Source organism: Carassius gibelio, chromosome A16, assembly GCF_023724105.1.
Source record: "Carassius gibelio isolate Cgi1373 ecotype wild population from Czech Republic chromosome A16, carGib1.2-hapl.c, whole genome shotgun sequence".
Classification (NCBI taxonomy): domain Eukaryota; kingdom Metazoa; phylum Chordata; class Actinopteri; order Cypriniformes; family Cyprinidae; genus Carassius; species Carassius gibelio.
In genome coordinates, this window is record NC_068386.1 from 5,625,105 (window position 1) to 5,647,140 (window position 22,036).

The window sequence follows — 22,036 nt, forward strand, 5'->3', positions numbered from 1 at the left end:
TTTCAATCAGTCAAAACAAGTAATTCAAACAACCTCACATCGGGGAGCAATTTTGATATAGAGCACTTACGGTAAAAAACAAATACAGTTAAAAAAAATCATAATTTGTTTAAACAAATAATAAAATGTTTAAAGAAACAATGAAAGTTTCTAATGAAGACTTTATAATTTAAAGTTTATATGAGAAAAGAGTGTATGGGTATGTATGCTTTAGCATTAAACATTAAATGTTGTTTAAAGAAAAATATGTATCCATTAGACAATTCTAAAACAATCTAGACAAACTGAAACATTAAACATTAAATAGAGGTGTTCACATTACATACAGAATAAATCCAGTTCTCTAAACAAGCTTAATGATACCTTTATAATTTTATCTAATTATACAATTTTATTATGAAAGATGAATGTGTGGGTATGCTTTAACATTAAAAATGAATACGGAATACAAAAAATAAATAGAAATACATTTTAATCTTACAATTAAGTGCTCATATTACAAACAGAATAAATCCAGTTCTGAAATAATCAGCATTTTGTGGTACAGCCTCAAGAATAATTTGCAGTCCAGAGTCTTTTGTTATTATAAAAGTCAAGTCACATCTTTCTTCCTCTGTGTTTCAGTTCAATTGAGATTGCTTCAATTTGTTTAAAACCTCCTGAGTAAGTCTTTTGCTATACTTATTAATCTTGTGATGACCAGGCATCCATCCAAGGAGGAAGCGATGAAAGTCTGTCCAAGCGAAAGCGAACATGCTTCGCCATTCTTTCTCCAGCTCTGGAAAGTTGGCCTTCCCGTCCAAAGATTTCCGTAGCTCTGAAAAATAGTGATCCAGAAGGCCAGGCACTCTCTTTTCACACTCTTTCTCATCCATACAGCTGCCCAAAAAGTAGATAACATCCTTCATCCCACACCCTCCACCAACATACTGAAAATCAACAGCTGCGACCTGTAAACCATCCTTGGAGAAGCAGAAATTAGCTAGTTTTGCATCACCATGTAGAATTGTCTTAAAGCGGCAGTTGTTGAGGATGCTGTCTATCTCTGCAGCAGCTGCTTTGAGTTTTTGATCTGACATGGCTTCTAGCTCTTCAGGCCTCGTTTCTAAATGCCAATACGTGCCTATAGGCCAAAGCCCTTCTGGGGCAACATTGAGGAAAAGTGCATGAAAGTTGGCAATCCAGCTGAGGCAGGCCTTTATTTCAGCATCATTAACATAGGTTTTTCTCACCGGGAATCCTACAACATCAAGGTCCTCTAAAACAATCAACTGCTCATCACCAAATGACTGGACAGCAAGACAAGCAGGAACTCTGCATTGTTCGTTGGTAGTGTAGTTCTGGTACCAGTGACTTTCAACTTGATAGGATCGCACCTTGCGCTGGTGAGATATGTTTGTGTTCCAGCCCCCTGGATGTTTCTGGTTTTGGGGAAACACCACATGTTTGACGACCACAGAGGGACGGTCACATCCCTCCAAGTGGACTCGTACTATTTCACCATAACCGCTCCACAAAGTCTGAATCTTCGCACCAATCTGCAGAGACTTTGCTCCGCATGCTTTCAAAACCAAGTCTGTGTGTTCCTGTTTCATTCTGGAGAATAAAATTAGCAGAAAATTTGGTTTGAATTAAAAAGCATCATCACTTAGCATCAAGTTACCACTAAAGAAGTACGTAGTACCGGTAACGGAATAAAAGCCAGATATAAACGGATTCACTTTAGATTTTGGGCTGAGATTGGCAACTGAGATAATTTAGGAAAAATCTGCATAAAACGATATCTTGGTTGCAGTTCGACCATTGAATGAATAAACCAAAAGGTCGAAGTAAAACAAAAATTAATGCAAATCCTTAAATGTGTTGTCGTATCTCAAAGAGAAAAGGAGGAATCGCATGATTAGCTAGCTACTAACTTAAAGATATTACTGTGAATACATTTACCTTATGAATCCTGAAGCGAAACGTGTTAAAGAAAGGACGATGAGATTAAGGATTCACCTTCCGGCATACAGAACAATGCATTCTGGGAAATGTAGTCTTTGGATGAATAAAACGAACCTCTGTAAACAATTGTATTCTCATTATTATTTCTCAGAAAATCTAATTGAATACCACGAGGAAATTTACTTTTTTCTCCAGAGTGTATTGTGGGTAGTTATTAAAGGGAGAAGAAAAATTATGTTTATTAAGTCTTTTGAGTGACTGATGAGTGTTCCACATAGTTTTATGACCTATAATGACCTGGAATGCTGGGAATCCTTTAAAATATGAGTAAGAGAACATAATCGTTTAGAGAAATTCAGAGTTTTAATGAAGCTAAATAAGTTAACATAATAATATAATGGCTTCTTAGAGTCAATATGATTAACTCTAGATCAACAGAATTCTGGCTGCTGGCCCTTTGTCATATCTTAACAAACAAACACTTTTTTTCTCTAATCTCTATGGAGAGTGGAGACCACAGTTCCTGAAGCTCGCTGCATTAACAGGTAGATGGATTACAATCCACATTACAGTCAGTGGATGATTCGCTGAATTAGTAATTTGGTAGAAGTGCTAACTGCTAACTACTAACTGCTAAAGGCAGATCATCACATTGTTCTTTAAGAGAACCTTTTAAAATGTAGTTTTCTTACAGTGGATGGCTGTTGCCATTGTTCAGCAGAGAGTTACCAATGTGTACCTCGGCTCCATCAAGCCTTTCAGGACAGCAGTCTTTTCGGTTGGTGATAGTTATGGAGGTCACTATGTACTTATCTAGTAAATCTAACCTCCACCATGGGTCATCTTGCATCCTGGTATTAGTACAGGACTCATGTTCAAAATTTGAGTCACGATTTCCATCAGTAGCATTAATGGCATAGCCATGTGCTGACCAAGGATTCTCGACCAGATCTGATTGTGTAGCCTTGCCATATAAAGCAAGATTTCTGGCTGACATTGATGAAACATTATAATCAAAAGTTATTTATGGGCTTTGTACATGTATTTGTCTATATGCATTATTTTCTGTATAGATACATATTAAGTGTATATTACTGAAAACTATTGAATTTTTCCATCATTATTGGCAGGGACAAAACAGTTCAAGACAAAGTCCTTATAGGATAATATGCAGCAAACTTTAATATGTTTACGGTTTAAATATAAAAATGCAAGTCTATGTGTATACAAGACAAAGCAATTAATGAAATATACCAAAATATGTGTCTATATATTGTGAAGCATGTCTGTATTTTCAAAACAAACCGTCTGTTAAAACTTTACCTTTAGCTGTAGTCATGTCTGTAAAATAAGGCATTATAAAAATGCAATGTTGGAAAAATACATGCATGTCCATTGTTGAGTTACTACAACTGAGAAGTAAAGAAATTTTGATCATAAATGAAGTCATGAAATAATTTATAATCCCATCTTATAATGGAATCATTATAAGAGTTTTAAGATTTAACAGAATGTAATTGAAATAACTCAAATGTCAAATAAGTCAAATGTCTAGCAATGAGAAAATACACATAAAATCGTTTTTTGACAAGTAAACTACCTGTATAACATTAACAGTAATGAACTAGTGACACTGATTTTGAGATTTCCAAAAAAAAAAAAAAAAAGGTTTAATTGACTCACCTGTATTTTAGAAGCTCCACAATTAAGTTCCCCTTCAAGAAAAAGATAAAGTTCACTCTATGGGCAAAGAGTGCTCAGCATCACACAACATCAGGAGGCCAGTTGTATTTAAATGAAATTTAAAGATGTCAATGTTTTATCTATAAATCACCTGATATAAATGTGCTTAATCATAACTGTTTTTTGAGGTATGTTTAATATTTTATACATTTATGCAACAACACTAAAGAAACAGACTGATTCTTCACCCATTTATATATTTAAGATATAAATATGCAGTGCAAATGGATAAAGGACAATATGAACAGATAATTGATAAGAATTAACAGGATGAAATTGCACAGAGGGCATTTGAAGAATTCTGATAATGATCAAAATAATGTTGTGGTGAAGTAAATACTACATAAAAAAGAAATGTAATTTCTACATTAATTAAGTTGAGGCAAGAATGAAAAAATATAAAGTAAATTCCATGTTAGTTATTTACTGATTGTTACCATCATTGTGTGTGGTGTAAGTATCCAGTTCTCTGTGTTCATTTGGCTTGTAATTTTATTGAGTGGGCATATTATCTTAAAAGGTTAACAGGATGTCCACATGCTTACTTAATAGCATGGTGGTTCTCCAATGTTACCTTGTTAAAGTACATTTTATAAACTTACAGATTTTATTTAATTCAATGCTTACCTTTTACTTCAAATATATGAGTGCAAAATTTGCAAAAGAAAGAAAAATTAAGTAAATCTTACATATTGTTTTTTTTTCAGTGCAGTAAATGATTTCACTTGAGTAATTATAAAAGTTCACAAATTGAAGAAAAGTTTGTGTTTTTCAAGGCACTTTGTGATTTTTCTTTTTGCATACAAACAAAAAACTAAATTTGACAAAATTTGATTTCTAGATGATTTGATATTTTATATTAGTGATTTAATCATCTTAAAATATAAAGTAATCAAGGTGGAAATGAATGACTAATAAACCAATTAAAGCTTCTCTGCTGCCATCTACTGGTTACATGGGTGATTTGATGTCTTTTTTTTTTTTGTGTGTGTGTTTGTTTACCACAAAGTACGTTTTGGTCATCCCATTAAAAATGCAGTTGAAATTGGATATTTTTTTGAGCTTTAAAGGGCTGTAAACAGTTGTGTCAAATACTTGAAAAGTAATTGAAAAGTGATTGAACTTCTCTCAAAAGTTTGTACATACACTGAAATGAATAATGTTTAATTTGGTTAAATGGAATAGCAAAGTCTGATGGAATAGCAAACAAGCTTGAATAGACATGTTTAGTGATTATAAGTTGTTGTTTTTTTATCACATCTGGTAATTAATAACATCCAGTTAACAGTGTTTGGGGTGTAGTTTCTTCATAGCTGTAGACATTTTTAAAGGTATTTAAGTTAATTAACATATTTTGGGTTGCTGTAGTAATTTTCAGTAAATATACAAAAATAGTAATTGTACAGTGTGAGACAAATTAAATCTCGCGAGAGTTCCTCAACCAACAACTCTTGCGCCGACCGTTGCGCAGGCGCAGTGTTGTTTTAAAACATTTTCCACGGGCTAGCTTCTATCGCTAATAAAGAAACAATGGCGACAGCGGCGACTGCAGCGGGCGGAACGGGCTCCGGAGGACCATCGGCCGGGCAGGCGGGCGCCGGTTCCTCGATCGGACGTAAAAAAGACGGAGGGCCTTCTTCCAAATTTTGGGAGAGCTCTGAAACGGTGTCGCAGTTGGAGACAGTTCGGCTGTGGATTGGGAAACATTATAAGAAGGTCTGCGGCTCGTGAGGCGCCCGTTGAATGGGGGCGCGCGCGCGCATCACACAATAGCTACAAGAAGCGGCACGCTTGCTTGCTTATTGTTTATTTGCTGTTATGATCGATTATTCGAAAGGGTCGAATCAGAGCAGTGGTGCAGATGTTGTTTAGCTCCCAGTCTGGCATTTTAGCCAGCGAGTTTTGCTTTTGTGTTGTTTTAAGCAGGAGTGTTGTGGGCTAAGTTAGCTGGCTCGCTAACGATAGTGACTGAAATGTGTGATCTGCCGTCATGATGGTTGTGTATCAAAATCGGCCAATTTATTGTCTTTATTTTCAACATTTTGACAGGCATGTGCTGATTTTAATGAAGTCCACTGTTTTATATATCGGAGGACACTTGGTGGTTCTCGCCACAAAGCTTCGGTTGTTAATGTTGAAGTTTGTTTACTGTTCTGGTGGTACCATGATTCAGTAAATGGTATAATGTTAGTCACATACATGTTGTACTGAACAATTATAACTGTCACCCATCATGGTATTTATATGGTACTCTAAGGTATGTCGTAGTATTTATAATTGTACTGTGTCCATTTAAACCATGGGACTTTTGTTAGTCTGATATCTAACGTTACTCCACAAAGTTAAAACACATGCGTGTATGTTATTTAAATCAAGTGTGATGGTTTTTCTTTGGTATTAGATATTTGTTGACACTGAATAATTTCACCCTTGCTCTGGTTTTGTCCAGTATTAGTCACCTGTAATGAACTTTTGTGGATGAAGTTCAATTGTTATGCACCTTCAGTATTATTTCCACAAATGATATTTTAATGATTGCTAGAAGGAGAACTTGATGGTATTTTTGTTTTTGTATGATAACTGAAAACCGCAACATAATGATGCAATACTTTGGTTTCTGATTGATTTCCTGGTATTCATTGTTGCTCTTAATTTTTTCTGCAGTATGTCCAAACCGACTCTCCTACAAGCAAAACGTTGGCTGCGCTGGTGGTGCAGTTGCTGCAGTTTCAGGAGGATGCATTTGGACGTAGAGTTAGCAATCCTGCTCTTACCAAACTACCTGTAAGTCTCGGTTTACAGTGTTTACACTTCTTGTTCTACACATTCCAAATCTAATAAGACTCATCTTCAAAACACAACTGAAGATCGTCTCCCCATGAACGTCCATTCACCCAAAGTTCATAAAATAGAAGTAAATGTAATCCATAGGAACCGAGTAGTTAAATCCTACAGTAGTTGAAGTCTCTAATGAAGACAACATTTATAAGATGAACAGTTTTGAATCAGGCTTTTATTCACATATAAGCACTGATCAATGCACATAAATAAAGCACATCGAATATAGTAAACAGAAGCTCATACATACTTATTTTTCACACAAGAACCAATGAGGTTTGTTATAGTGCAATGAGCTGCTGTTGATCATATTATGATGGGCCCTATTGCTTGATTTGTGGCACTAGCACATTTCAAGTACAGTGCCATGTTCTTGTGTTACAGTTCTGCATAAATGTGTTAATTTTTACATAATTGTAAACCAAGTGGGAAATTTCATTAAGTCATTCTATCGTTCTAGGCAAAGAGCTTTCTGGATTTCAAACCTGGAGGAGCCCTTTGCCACATTCTGGGTTCTGCATACAAGTTCAAAAGTGAGCAAGGCTGGTGAGTACAATCTCAGGAGAGGTGAAAAAGAGAGTTGGGATAATAACTGTAATGACAACACCCTCAAAGCAGTAATGTTTAAGAGATAATGCTAATATGATTAATATTGATTTGTCTGAATTTCTTCAGGAGGAGGTTTGATCTGCAGAATCCATCCAGAATGGATCGAAACGTGGAGATGTTCATGAATATTGAGAAGACTCTTGTTCAGGTAACAATCCTTGTGCTGGGATAATAGGTTTCATTTTAAATGTACTTTGTTGATTTTTGCCACTCTTGGTTCTCCCAGTCCTGAATATGTAGAATGTTCTCTGTATGCAATAATGTAGATCTCATTCTTCCCTCCAGAACAACTCTTTGACCCGACCAATTGTGTACCTTGTGTCTGACATGGAGCAAAAGCAAGCCAATAAGCTCAAAGACATCATTAAGCGACATCAGGTAAAAAAAAACGATGATCGATCAGGTTGCTTCTAAAATTCCATCTTGTGTATTTTTGCACTTATTTGTTTCTGTTTCACTCAAACTACTAGGGAACCATGACTGAAGATAAGTCAAAGGCCACTCATATTATTTACCCCTCCACAGCCCAGGCGGAAGAAGGTTGGTGTTTGACTTTTATAACAAAAGACTTCTAGATGAACAACTTCTATCGTCCTTCTTAAGTAATTAAATTTAATAGGACATTATATTTGTTTTCTTAAACTTACCTTTTGAATTCTGCTTTTGCCTTCCAGAGGAATGGCTACGTCCCGTCATGCGCAAAGACAAGCAAGTTTTGGTTCACTGGGGCAATTATCCTGACAGGTAGGTAGTGTATATATATATACACACACATTGTATGTTGGTGTGAAAAAATAAATAAATAGAAGAATTCTAAATTTGTTTAATATCTATTGGATACATAAATATATTTGCATATGTAAATGCGCTTTCCTTTACTTTTAAATATCTTGTATTTTACTTTCATTTTTTAATTGAAGGCAGTTCTGGTATATATTACACTGAACTTTAGTTAACAAACCTAACAAAAATACACCATGTTATAGGCCTAATATAAAATAAATAACTTGCACAAAAATTAAATATAAAAAAGCCAAAAGGGGCGGAACCACAAAAAAAAAAAGCACCCAAATCATTTCAAAATTCAAAATATTGCCAAACATGCCCTTTTGCATTTTGTTCCGATATACCATCTTCCACGATCGTCTTGTCTCTCTCCCCTCACTCCGGCAGTCACCTCGACTCGATCTCCAGACGTGAAATCTGTGATGCGACTGTCGTTCGGCACACTGCATTGTGCAACCGCATTCAGTTTTTAATTGTGGTGTCTTTCCTCTTACTGAACTCAATTATTTGTATTACTTCAAAAACAAGAAGTAATCAACACTGAATATCGCCTCAAGCCTAATGTTGTCTATCTATCAGTTCTTATGATATTTATGCCTGTTTAACTCTTCAGTTATGACACATGGATATCAACAAGTGATGTGGATGGGGATGTTGAGGATCCACCAAGTTCTGAGAAACCATGGAGGGTAAGGGGATCTATAAATATTGTGATGTTGCCTAATTCAAATAGTTTTAAAATAAACCCGTTTCAAAAGGCTCACTTTATGAAGCATGATCGTATTGTAAGCGATGCAGCCAGATTACATTTTTGCAGCTTTTCTTAGTAAGCTCTGTAAACCTCTCAGGTGCATGCAAAATGGGTCATCGACACGGATGCTTTCAACGAGTGGATGAATGAGGAAGATTACGAAGTGGATGAGAACAAGAAGCCTGTGAGTTTCCGCCAGCGCATCTTCCCAGGGGAGGAAGTGGTAAGAGACCCAAAGACATGAGCACTAAAGAAACGGATATGGTGCATGTTCTGATTTTCATTGTGTTGCTAAGCCAGACTCTTTGAGGTCTTGGCAGGGTTTGTCCTGTCACGGTGTATGTGTCTGTCAGTCATCCTCTAAAGCTCTTCCTTGCTGCCTCACCCTCACGTACCTCACCCACCCACCCAAATATCCCCTCAGCACCCCCCTCCCCCTTGTGTGTAAAACCGTTCCATTCTCTCATTCTCTCGCTCTTTCTCTCATCCTTCACCCCTCCATGGTTCTGATCAGTCTTCCCGTACACCCGATCGTAAGGACCGCAAGTCCCTGGTTGCCGGCAAGAAGAGGAGACGCTCTCCATCCCCACCCAGCACCCCTGCAGAGTCCCGCAAAAAGGGCAAGAAAGGGTAACTATCTTGTTGGAGTCTGTTAAATATATGCACTACAGTTCAAATATTTGGATTCTGTAAGATTAAAAATATATATATGTTATTATATAATATGTTTTTTGGTAGAAGTTTTTATTTTCTAAAAATTCAGAAAAAACAGGAATATTATGACACCGTACTACAATTTGAAATAGTTGATTTCTTTTTCAGTATGTTTTAATGTAATTTATTTTTTGTGATGGCTACACTGATTTTTCAGCAGCCTTCAGTGTCATGTGATCCTTCAGAAATCATTCTAAAATGTTGATTTGCTGCTTTTATTATACAACATACATTTCTTGTATAAAATGTAATTAGTCACAATAATTTAAATTGTAGCGGTCTCATTCATTCTCTTACCTCAAACAGGAATCCTGGGTCGCAGGGCAGGCGCCGTGGACATCAGAATGATGACGAGCAGGATGAAGACCTCACAAAGGACCTGGAAGATCCCTCGTCTGTGCCAGGAATGGAGGAAGTTATGTTGCCAAAAAATGGTCAGTCTTCGTGATTAATAGTCCCTTATTTGAACAGGTGGTGTTTTCTGAATGATTCGAAGGAATTCTGGAATTAATTTTCGATACCCAACCATACTTCACACTGAAAGCTTTTAAATGTTATTGTATTGAAATGTCTCTCTGATACATCATCATCAGCTGCTTTGGTTAATGTCCTCTGCCTTATCGCTTGCAGTCAATCAGAAAAAGGACAGTGAGAACACACCAGTGAAAGGCGGAACGATTGCTGATTTGGGTGAGTGTTTTACTTCATATTTGTTTTGGGTGTGAATATATCTTCTCTGAGGAAATTTAAATGATCACATCATTTTTTTTTGCCCTCTTAGATGACCAGGAAGATGATTCACTAGCATCTGGAGGCAAGGTAGTGTTGTAAACCAGTGTTTCTGGACAGTTTCTCTCCACTATTATAACAGATGCACAGCATTATGTTGATAACAATCCTTGTGTTTTAGCCATAAATTAAGTAGTCTATCAATATATGACTTTAATGCCAAGCCATTTAAACTGAATCAAATGGTTCTGAAAGTGTTACAAATCCTAATTGACAGGAGGAGGATGAACAGGGCAAGACAGAGGTCAATCGTCTGATCGACTCTGAGGACAACGTGACTGAACAAACCCATCACATCATCATACCCAGCTACGCTGCCTGGTTTGACTACAACAGGTATCAAATCCCCTCCACCACGTGCTTTAGCAATGTCCCGAGAGCTTGTTTGGATGGAAATAATGTTCTAGACCTGTGGTTCTCAACCTTTTTGTCCATCACAAGTTTTGAAGACTTTCACTCATATATGCTGTGATATTTCCTCTGGTGTGTTCTGCAGTAGTTATGATAAAGGTCATTCTTTGCAATCTCCTTTTTTTTGTGTGTGCGCGTTTGTATTATTATAAAAAAGCTAGGGATTGTCAATATTAAATTAAATTCAATTATTTTAAGAACATTTCTTTAATGAAACATTAGTTTCATTAATTTTGCAATGAAGTAGCTCTGTATTTTTAATGTAAAAAGATTGTTTTCATTTTAATTTGAATTTTTTGAATTATAAAGTAATTTATCTTAAGTCATCCTGTGGCGTTCTTGGAAGTTTGCTGAGGCCCACTAGTGGACCCCTGGCCCCTTGATTGATAACCACTGTATTAAACAAACATAATGTTGTTTAGAGAATCATTTATGGTTAAGCTGTAATGTAATTTTTTTAAGTATCATTTTTTGCAGCTTAACCAGTTACAGCTGCTAAATATATTGAAACTTTGCAACGATTTGTACCTTGACCTATACAAATAATCTTAAATTTATCCAAAAATATAATGTATATTATTTGCCTATGTTTTTTCTCAGTTCAATCCTAGAAAAAATCAGTTGTGAATTTCTTTTCTTTTTTACCCAGTATACATGAAATTGAGAGGCGTGCCCTGCCAGAGTTCTTCAATGGCAAAAACAAATCTAAGACTCCAGAGATGTAAGTTTGCACATTAAAATATCTTCATTTTAAATCATTATGCTCCCATGTTTATTTTTGTGGTTCTCTTACGATTCATGTTTGTTTTTCTGTTCCAACTTCCGTACTGTTTACTACCTATTCCTTAGCTATCTGGCTTATCGCAACTTCATGATCGACACATACCGGCTGAATCCTCAAGAGTACCTGACCTCCACCTCCTGCAGGAGGAACCTCACTGGAGATGTGTGTGCTGTCATGAGGTCAGAACATTCATTAGAATATTATGCAAAGAGCCTTGCGTGAAGTTAAATAGGATTATTTCTTTTAGTTGTTATTGTATTTTTACCTTCAGTGTTGTTGTTTTTTTCCCAGAGTGCATGCCTTTTTGGAGCAGTGGGGGCTGGTGAACTACCAGGTTGACTCTGAGAGTAGACCCCTCCCCATGGGCCCTCCACCAACGCCACATTTCAACGTTCTGGCTGATACTCCCTCTGGGTTGGTGCCGTTGCACCACCGTCCTCCACAGGTGAGACTGGGGTGACTTCCCTTTAAATTCTCAGAAAGCACAAGCTTTATTAAAAAGTTGCAATAAAGTCTTTTTTTCTTCTTTTTTTTTTTATTCCAGGTTCCCCCTGCTCAGCAGATGCTGAACTTCCCAGAAAAGGGCAAAGACAAGCCAACAGACCTGCAGAACTTTGGTCTCCGTACAGATATTTACTCAAAGAAGAATCCCAAGGCAAGTCGCCTAATACTAGACCTAATGCTTGGAATTTGTCACTGCTTTTTCTTTTATTTTTCGTAGTTTCTTGATGTGATCATTTCATTTGCCTTACAGGGTAAAGGGGCTGCTGGTGGCAGAGAGTGGACCGAGCAGGAAACGTTGCTTCTGTTGGAGGTCAGCTATGAATCATTAAAGGGGTCATCAGATGCTACATGCACTTTTACAAGTTGTTTGAACTGAAATGCGTGTTGGCAGTGTGTGTACACAACCACCCCATTATAAAAATCCAACTAGTGTTTTTTTTTTCTGTATCTAAAATCTTTACCCCTTTTCTCAAATCGAGCCCATCTCAGATGCCTGTCTTTGTGATGTCATGCAGACTGGCCCCTCCCACGAAAGTTTGATTGACAGTAGTTTCAGCACAGGCTTGACTGGCGTCTTACCTTAGACCCGCCCTGAGTGAGCTGTCATCCGTCCGCCATTGTTTCACCGCCAGAGCAGATGTAGACCACAATATCTCCTAAGCGATTTAAGGTGTTTTGTTGTTGGATGTAATAATGAACATAGCAGTCGTCATTTACTCCCGACATCTGAGCCGCTGAAGATGCAGTGGATTACATTTTGTTTCTTAAGGGAATGTGCCCCCGATCTACCTAAATGTGTCTACCATTGAGACTTAAATACAGACTTTTCATTAAGACGATAAAGAATCATATCAGCTTGTGGAAAATAAGCATCTGATGACCCCTTTAAAATTAAACAGTGGGCCTCATACGCTCTTCTACACCATAAGATTCTCCTTTCACACTGTTTTGTTTTTAATAGTATTATTTAAACTACTAATTCCAGGCTCTGGAGATGTATAAGGATGACTGGAATAAGGTTTCGGAGCACGTGGGCAGCCGTACACAAGATGAGTGCATCTTGCACTTCCTGCGGCTGCCCATAGAGGATCAATACCTGGAGAGCTCTGAAGCCTCGCTAGGCCCTCTGGCTTACCAGCCGGTCCCCTTCAGCCAATCAGGGAATCCTGTCATGAGCACTGTTGCGTTCCTTGCCTCTGTGGTCGACCCGCGTGTGGCGGCAGCTGCTGCCAAAGCAGCTTTGGGTATGTTGTCAAGTTTTGGTGTATCTTTCATTTTATTATGAGCGAGTGTGACCATTTGTTACTTTAATGTGCTAGGTTTCCGGTGTCGTTAATTGCAAATACTTTTTTTTTTATTATTAAAGAAATTACCCCCAAAATATTAAGGCATCATTGATTTAAATGAGAAAATAATGACTACACATGACAAAAAAGTAGCTTTAGATGCTTCTGAAGAGGAATTTAGGTTTCCCAAACTGTTCAGAGGTGGCATGAATTAATTGCATACATGATGCTATGAATTAATGGATTCTTAATTGGATATATTGTTATTAGAATTTTTTTTTTAAATGAAATGATACTATAAATATGAAGCCAGGAGTAGGTGGCAGCAAGTCTTAATGAGTGACTCATTCAGTCATTCGTACAACTGATTTGTTCAAACGACTAAGCAAGTAACTGGCTTTGTAAATGGCTCATTGAATCAATTCAATTTGTTAAAAACTGCTCATTCATTCTAACAAAACACTGCTGTGTATTACTTGGAGAAAGGCACAACGGTTCTCTTGGGCTTTTTTTGGAATTCTTTCTGTTGCGATAAAATATTATTGCTACAAATATTAATTTGTTTACTGAACCATTGTATAGAATCAATTTCACATTTGCAATAGTGCAGATACATGGGGAACCCCCTCCCATAATTTTTGCACCAAATTAACCTGAGGAATTGACAGCACCTTGTTATTATATAACTTTAATTTATAATAATCATAAACACCCTGGTTTATAGCACAAAACCAGTTATTCTGCAGTGTCTATTGATTTGGCAGGCTCACACATTTAGTGAAAATAGCTTCTGCATTGCAAAACAAGGTGGTTATGAAACTTTAATAGCTCACAGTGAACAAAATTGTGTGCCATTGTGTATTTTAAGATGATGTTACTTTCCATTGATTATAGAGGAGTTCTCGCGTGTGCGTGAGGAGGTTCCTACGGAGCTGGTGGAGGCTCATGTGAAGAAGGTGCAGGAGGCTGCACGCAGCACAGGAAAAGTAGACCCTGCGTTCGGCCTGGAGAACAGTGGCATAGCTGGCACAGCTCCTGAGGAACCAGAGAAAACAGGTAATTTTGCATAAGGTGAAATTAGCTCTGATGGGGTGGGATTTCCATCTCGCTAATTGTTCCTCTGTAGTTCTAGCTACCTCCACTAGATGGAATCAGATCAGTACTTATGGACAAATGGACAAACCCAATGACCCCCATCCGCTGTGCATGGGCTTGTTGTTATTTAATAACAGTCAAATTAAAAAGAACATGATACAAATTTCACCTATACCCCTCTCTAAAATGTATGTATGTATGTAGTGTAATAATACATTAATTGTGTGAGACAACATAGCACTGGAGGTAGCATGTATGAATGCATACAATGGTAGCTGATGGCATTATGCAGCGCTGGCAGATGGGGCACAGTCGTGGGAGGGGTTGAAACTGGGTCAGTGGAGTGAACTAGTGTGACATGGTGTGCCAGTGCAGGATTTGCCACACATACCTTATTAAAGGCAACAACGTCATGCGTGCCACAACTCTTTGTTCTGCTCTGATGCTCTGATGACTGTTCATAAGGTCATTCACTCAGTTGGTAACGTCAGACTCTTTCTGTTTTGAATTTGCCAAGCATTTGTTTGATCGTGTTCACACTAATGCTTCATAATTTCCACTATGGCTACATTTCATACAAATTTTTCCCTCACATGTGCTGCACTGCTGAAAATTTGGGTTCAGTAAGATTTTTTTTTAAATAACTGAATACATTTATTTGGAAAAGGCTGCATTAAATTCGTGACAAAGTGACTGTTAAGACTTGGATGTTGGTAAATTCTATTTTAAATAAGTGCCTGAGAAGTGGTTTTCAAATGATGGGCTAACAACGGTTTTCAACATGGATAGTAAGAAATGTTTCTTAAGCACCAAATCATCATATAAGAATGATTTCTGAAGAATCATGTGACACTGTAAAATTCATTGTTTTTTCACGGGAATCTATTACATTTTAGAATATATTAAATCAGAAAATGGTTACTTTAAATTGAAATATAACATTTTAATATTCTTTTAGGTAATGTAATATGCAAGTTATACTTTACTGTATTTGGTAAAGAGGGACTTCTTAACAACCTCGTAAAAATCAATTTAATCAGAAAATGCATTTCTTTTGCCTTTTTGTCCAATACACTCCACCATCTGGCGCTTGGTGTTTTAATTCGGGCCCGAGCTCGCACCGCAGTGCGAGGAACTTCTTGGAGTTGCTTTGTTTCTTATTACGAATGTTTGTTTTCCTTTACTCACAGAACCTACAGAGACTGAGAAGATGGACACTGACTCGGACTCCCAGCCTGATAAGGTCAGATATGGCCCTGCTACCAGTAACCAGATGTTTTCCTACTGTCATGTTTATGGTCTGGTTGGAATCGAATCAGAAGTGATTATTTCCCAGCACTGTTGGAATTTCTTGCAATGCACCTTTTTACAGTCTGTGTCTCCATATTGAGTCTAGTTCTTCGAAGCATATCTTCTATATGCAGTCATCTGTACCAGCGCTTCATTTGCTTTTCACTTGTTTCATGTTGTGTAACTCGTGTCATTTCCCATCTCATCTGTTGCAGGCGGAGTCAAAGGATGAAGCAGAGAAGCCCAGCGAGTCTGCGGAAAAGCCAACAGAGACAGAGAAAGAAAAGAATGAGACTACAGAGAAATCTGAGCCACAGGATGAGGAAGAGAGTGAGGGAGGAGAATCCAAGACAGCAGGTACAGACTCTGACAACCACAGCGGCAACAAGTGGTCATGCACTTGCCTGAAATCTGCTTTATCCTTGTTAAATTGAGACATGCTTGCTTTTTAACTCTGTTGTGCAAAACCGTTATGGGTTTGTTTCTTCTGCTGAACAGAACATAAGATATTTTGACGAATGTCAGTAGGTATGGGGGAAAAATACTGTGAATGTCATGAGAGACCAACAACTGTTTGGTTACCCACATGGTTCAAAATGTCATCTTTTGCTTATATATACAGTACTGCCACAGTTCCTCTGGATTGAGTCTGTCTCAGTTTGTTCTGTTTCTTCATGTCATTCCAGACAGACTGATGATGATGATGAGATCAGATCTCTGTGTGGAGCACTGGCTGCTGTCAGACTCCTTGTGCAAACAGAAATCTTAATGTATTATTACAATTAATGACAAAAAAATTGTTTGGAAATGTAAACTGATATTTACTACTGACACACTACAGCAAAATATCGAAATTACTGACTTAAACCATTTTTTGTTGGTGAAAATACTAGTGGCCTAAGACTTTTGCACAATACTATATATATAAAGTTGTTGTTGTTGTTATATTTGTTTACCTTGTTCCAGAGAAAGACAAAGAGGAGGACATGGAAACCACAGAGGAAGGGAAGGAGGGCGAGGAAGAGAAGGAAGAAGGGAAGAAAAAGCTTGAGTTGGATATCGGAGAGGGTAACATCTCCACTGCCGCCGCTGCTGCTCTGGCCTCTGCTGCCACGAAGGCAAAGGTAATGCGTCCCAGATCTGGCTCTCGCTGCAGCAGGGACTGGGTTTAATGTTTACCATTCTTTAACTTCCTCTGCTGGCACCAACAGAAACTGTGCTTTGTGCAGCTGTCTCCAATCAAAGTCTTTTTTATCTTTTTTATGTGTCTCAGCACCTGGCTGCAGTGGAAGAGAGGAAGATCAAATCTCTTGTGGCTCTGCTGGTAGAGACTCAGATGAAGAAGCTGGAGCTCAAACTCAGACACTTTGAGGAGCTGGAGACCATCATGGACCGTGAGAAGGAAGCTGTAAGTATTGCGGATTGCCTCTGGTGAATCTGACTGTCAAGAACATTTCACCCTGAAATCACAAAAAAAAAAGAGAAGAAAATAATGTATAATAGCAACTACTGATCTACTTTAGAGTTTGTCAGTGGAAATGCTAACTCCTCATTTCTGTTGGTGTTTATGGAGTTCACTCATCCTCTGAACTGTGCTGTGCCTTGTTCTTTTGTATCATGTAGTGTTATGTCCACATCTGAGGCGCTGTCCACAAGAGGCTTGGAAGGCACTGCAGAATGCTTTAGCAAATGTAGCTGAAGATAGTAGCCCAATTTAGGTGCTGTAAATAGTGCTTGAAGGATGTCTTTATATAGCCCAGTCCAGGAGTACTTTATTTCCTTCTAGTGTTCATAAATTCACTAAATACATCTTTGATTTTTGTTAAGCATTTTGGGGACTTCTGCACAGGCAAGCAACACCCACTGTTTCTTTAAAAAAAGGTTTGTTACTGCGATAGTGTTTTCTGCTCACGGAAACATTTTTGTGCTGTTTAAGTGCCATGAATCGGGTTCATGCTATATTTGTGATGCATACTTTTCGTGAGCCAAAGATGGCATGTGTAGCCATTGTTGGCAGTCATAACCAGTCCACACTGGTTCCCGTTGGCCATATATATTTTTTTATTATTATTAAATAAAGAAATAAATGATTTTGTATTAATTTTTACATTTATTACAACATTCAAATGGTTTGAAGGTACTTCTAATGATTTGATAAGCAAATTGAAATTGTGTTCTGTGTGAGTAAAGCCCTAGTAATCAATTTAAACCATGCCTTATTTCCCATCAGACTATGAGTTGTTTAACCGGAGTTTTTCTCTTTATAGCTGGAGCTCCAGAGGCAGCAGCTTTTGACAGAGCGACAGGCATTCCACATGGAGCAGCTGAAGTATGCTGAGATGAAGGCTCGTCAGCAGATGGAGCAGCAGGCAGCTGCGCAGCAGAATGCAGGAGGACATCACGGACCACCTCCACATGGACCCCCTCCAGGCATGCACCCTGGACACCCAGCACATCCCGGGCACCCTGGCCCTGGATATCCCCCCATGCACCATGCCATGGGTCCCCACCATGCCCCTCAGACAGGTCAGCATGCACCCTGATCTTTTGGTTGTGTGTTTGAGGTCTTCTGTTGGGTTGCTCTTTTTTTTTATTGAACAAAACATTAATTCCATGGCTGCATTCTCAGAGCGCACAAACAAAAAGCCACCTGGAGAACCGCTTGAATTCTCTTTCAGAGCTTAACATGGCTCTTTTTAATATACAGCATGTCCCCCAGTAGTCTACATTGTACGACTGTCATGTTACATGATTTGATTTAAACATTAAGTTTGGGCTTGTAATGAGGACCACAGTTGCTTAAAGCTGAAATTTGATTAATCGCACATATCCCTAATGAAGAGACTCAAGAAAAGGTTGTAAATCTTTATTTGCCATTCCACAAATGAAGACCTTTTTCAGTTCACGCATCTAAACACTTAAATCAATATACATTTACTTGAGATGTGAAATGAATACATTTAACAAGTTAAGTGAGTTTATGCTTAAAACAAGAACAAATATCTGTCAGTGGGATCAGAATAATAAACGTGTTTTCCTTTTTAAAAAGCTAGATTTTCCCTATTTTGCAGACTTTTTTTTACCCTTATTTTAATCATACTCCATTTTTCTCCTCTCCCTTTTAATTTATTTCCTTATTTGGTCTTAAGGTTCTTAATTCTTAAATTTACCTTCACAGAACCTGCAGAAACCCTGTTAATACTTTTCCAGAAGTGAATATTCTGTAGCACATCAATGCGTCTCTTTTCAAGTGTCTTTTGTTGCTTTATTCAGGACCAATGGTTGGACCAGGCCAGCCCATGCCAAGTCAGCCTATGCCAGGACGAATAATGCCTGGACCTCCCCTAGTTGGACCCCCACAGGGTGGCATGCCGCCCATGATGGGTCCTCGACACCCTGGACAACCCAACGGCATGTGTGAGTATCCGTTCTGTCACTAGATCCCGTACTCTTGTTCTTCTGCAATGCACATTTGCCCTGGGCTCTATATATATATTTTTTTCCCCTGCATTTTTTTTTAAAAACAACATCATTGTCTTCTTATAGACCAAGTTCCTCCTCCAACCGCACAGCCTGATGGGATGCCCCCTGGCCCAGTGGGACCTCCTGTATCTGCGCCCCCTCCTCGTGCTGCTGAAAACTAAACTATCCCCCCCCCGTCCCTGCACACACGTACACATCCACACGCAGATACACACGACTTAAATCCAGATGAATCTGGGATCCCCACAGACCTGCTGTCTTCGCCCTCATAGTTTCGCCTTGCTGATGGTTGGGTCATCTCTAAATCCTCTCGTTTGAGCTGAGCACTCACCTCCTCACCCGTAAACGTTCACACGCTCAGGGCACAGAGTCGAGAGTCCTGCCTTTCCTGGGTCTCTTGGCTAGTAATAGCACTGGCTTCTGTTTTGTTTGTTTTCGAGAGCGTTCTGCAGACTCCTGCATTTGAAGAGAAACATCGCTGCAGGCGCCTGGCTCTTCCCTGTAATGTGACTGATGGGAATCATATGTGTATATTGTGCTAATCCACGTAAACTAATCTTTCTAATATTGAAATCAAATCACACTGTAGCTACGAGCCGGTCCGTCTGTGGTGCGCAGAGAACCTTTCCACTGCCTTTCGTGTTTGTGGTGCAGTATTCATTTCAGCAGGGTTCCCGGTGGCTTCCTTCCTTGAGCACATCTAGCTGATAATCTACCTCGCCGGTGCAATTGTATTTAATCTGTGCATGGTGTGTGAAGCAGATTTGCTTTATGGTACTCTGCTTGATCAGCCACGCTGTGACCCAGAGATCAATGAGAGATCGTAACTCACACCTCCACAAGTGCTCCGCTGTCCTAAACGCGTCCTGAGTACTGTACCCCCGAACGAGAGCGCACCAAACTGCTGTTTTTAGAGATGTACCCACAAATGCATTAAACTTTGTTTGCCTCAGATACTGTGCAGATGTACGAACACACACAAACACACATTAAAAACCTCTGTTTTGTTCTCTTGGAGAATGCAAATGGAGGTGTATATGGTATCACACTGAAGTGATGGAGGAACTTTGCTTATCTTAGGTGTAGCTGGCCTTTTGTGCTCCTCCCTTAGGTGCTGACAGAGTAGCTGCCCCGCCTCGCTCTACCTCTCTCACTTTACTACCTCTCTTCTTTCCTTCTCTCTTCCTGTTATGGCTGTTCTCTCTATCTTTTCTTTACGTGTGCCCATGTGACTGCTGCATTACTGCTGTGTGGAGGCTGTCGTCCTCCTCCTCCTCAGGTGAACCAAGCCCTCACTTCAACACGGCCCACTCCACTACACACACACACACACACACACATGCGTAATTCCTCTTCCAAAACTTTCCAGGCTGTATATCACCGAAAAATGGGGTGAAACCCTGCCCTCCCCAATCTGCATATATATCTTTTATTGCTTTTTATTTTATGGTAATGTATTTTTAAGAAAATAAAGTTTGTGTAGACTCAGTTATCGCTGTTCTTGGAAGTTTGTAGCTTTCTCTTTTCATTTTCAACCGGCACATTGATACTGAGACCTGAACACTGTTTAAATAAAGTGGGTTTTGTTTTTGTAAGACTGCTTTCCGTTTCCTCGGTTTTATATTTTGGTGTATTCCTAGGTTTCTGTGAGTTTGACTTCTAAGAGTGTATGTATCTGAGAAATCAGAAGAAACTAAAAACTTCATTTAAATTCATATATTCGTAGTAAATTTGATAACTTTTCCACAGTGAGGCCTTCATGGATTTTTTTAATATCCTAATACTATGCATGTAATAATAATAATAACACTAATAGTAAATAGGGTTTCTATCTCCCAATTTCTTTTTTTTTTTTTTTTTATAAGCAATTGCTCATTATTTGCTCCAAATGCTCTTTGGCAAATATAAATCCTGCTCCGTGAGGGTGAAAAAATGTGCAGGGATTAAAACCACGACCTCACGTAATGTAATCTCTAACCGGGATAATCCAGGATGTGTAGAGCTGGAGCGTGTTAGACTGTGCCCGATAAGATATTGATATTATTTTTCCCCCAGTGTTGTTTTTTTTCCTAAAGATTGGCACTTTATAATAATTACCCACTAGAGGCTATGTATTAGTATTTTCATCTCACAGGGAAGGGAAGTTCCTGATACCTTTACTTCTTAATTACTTAAAAGTGATAGTTCATTAACTAGCCTGTTGGATACTTGGCAAGTTAGTACAGTAATATTGAACGTTTTGTCACATGCTTCTGTCTAATATTTACAGCAGCTTCTAAAATCTTTATTTGTGGAAAATCTCAATGTGGTGGTTATTTCTAATATTTTAAGACATTAATACAGAACTGCAAATATAAATTGAATTTGCAATATTAAGTTTGGAACAACTAGTTTTATTTGAATGGAGAGTAGTTTGCCATTAATTAGTAAACCCATTTCAAATGAGAATTGGGATGTTTTGTTTTATTTTTTATTTCAAGGAAGGCTGATAAATCTCATGTGACTTCATTTAGTTTCAAAATCAGATGATGGTGATTTAAACTCTGTTCTCATATGTAGATTAGATTTTGTCACCTTGGTGTTTGAGCACCCCACTGCCTCCATGTGAAACATTTACTGCTGTTATTTATGTTTGGTGTAATGATACCAGATGAGGCCCAGGTCATAAAATTGAGCTTGAGGCGTACCTAAACGCCCAGTGATTCTGAGAGATATTGAACACCTTCTTTACTCCGATGCAGCTTTTGTAAAAGCACAAGGCACAGATTTCCCGAATTGTTGTCTTCACTTTTCTTTGTCGTTTGTGTCTTAGTGAATGAGAATAAAGGGTGGGAAATGGTGTTTTCAAAGAATGTTAAAGCTTATTAATGGTGTTAGTTCAGATTATTATTAGACTAATACTTGTGCCTGCTGGCATAATAACAGAGAAATGGTCATTCTGCTTGATGTCAGAGAATTACAAGCAGTCTTGACATTGCACATTTTTTCACATTACATACCTTTGTA

The 22,036-nt window shown here is 38.3% G+C and overlaps 2 protein-coding genes across 4 annotated transcripts; one reads left to right on the forward strand and one right to left on the reverse strand.

The window, feature by feature from the left end:
* Positions 1-455: 455 nt before the first annotated feature.
* pkdc (protein kinase-like domain containing) lies at positions 456-2,055 on the reverse strand. 2 transcript variants are annotated; one of them, XM_052618038.1, is made up of 2 exons: positions 1,945-2,055; positions 456-1,596 (listed from the first exon to the last, which is right to left on the reverse strand). In XM_052618038.1, exon 2 carries the CDS (start codon positions 1,593-1,595, stop codon positions 621-623), a length of 975 nt encoding a protein of 324 aa, XP_052473998.1. In that variant the 5' UTR covers position 1,596; positions 1,945-2,055; the 3' UTR covers positions 456-620. The 2 variants fall into 2 exon arrangements, with proteins under 2 accessions (XP_052473998.1, XP_052473999.1); XM_052618039.1 differs by lacking the exon at positions 1,945-2,055 and adding an exon at positions 1,685-1,934.
* A 3,113-nt stretch (positions 2,056-5,168) lies between these two features.
* On the forward strand, positions 5,169-20,625 carry LOC128030396 (SWI/SNF complex subunit SMARCC1-like). 2 transcript variants are annotated; one of them, XM_052617982.1, is made up of 28 exons: positions 5,169-5,406; positions 6,355-6,474; positions 6,989-7,074; positions 7,204-7,285; positions 7,423-7,515; positions 7,608-7,677; positions 7,812-7,881; positions 8,537-8,612; positions 8,772-8,897; positions 9,189-9,304; positions 9,695-9,822; positions 10,019-10,078; positions 10,170-10,207; positions 10,395-10,513; positions 11,238-11,309; positions 11,438-11,551; positions 11,664-11,817; positions 11,917-12,027; positions 12,127-12,186; positions 12,862-13,120; positions 14,057-14,218; positions 15,448-15,500; positions 15,763-15,904; positions 16,514-16,671; positions 16,821-16,955; positions 17,815-18,073; positions 18,821-18,964; positions 19,094-20,625. In XM_052617982.1, the coding sequence occupies exons 1-28, from the start codon at positions 5,221-5,223 to the stop codon at positions 19,189-19,191; spliced, it is 3,291 nt and encodes a 1,096-aa protein (XP_052473942.1). In that variant the 5' UTR covers positions 5,169-5,220; the 3' UTR covers positions 19,192-20,625. The 2 variants fall into 2 exon arrangements, with proteins under 2 accessions (XP_052473942.1, XP_052473943.1); XM_052617983.1 differs by having other exon boundaries at positions 5,182-5,406; positions 9,213-9,304.
* Positions 20,626-22,036: the final 1,411 nt, after the last annotated feature.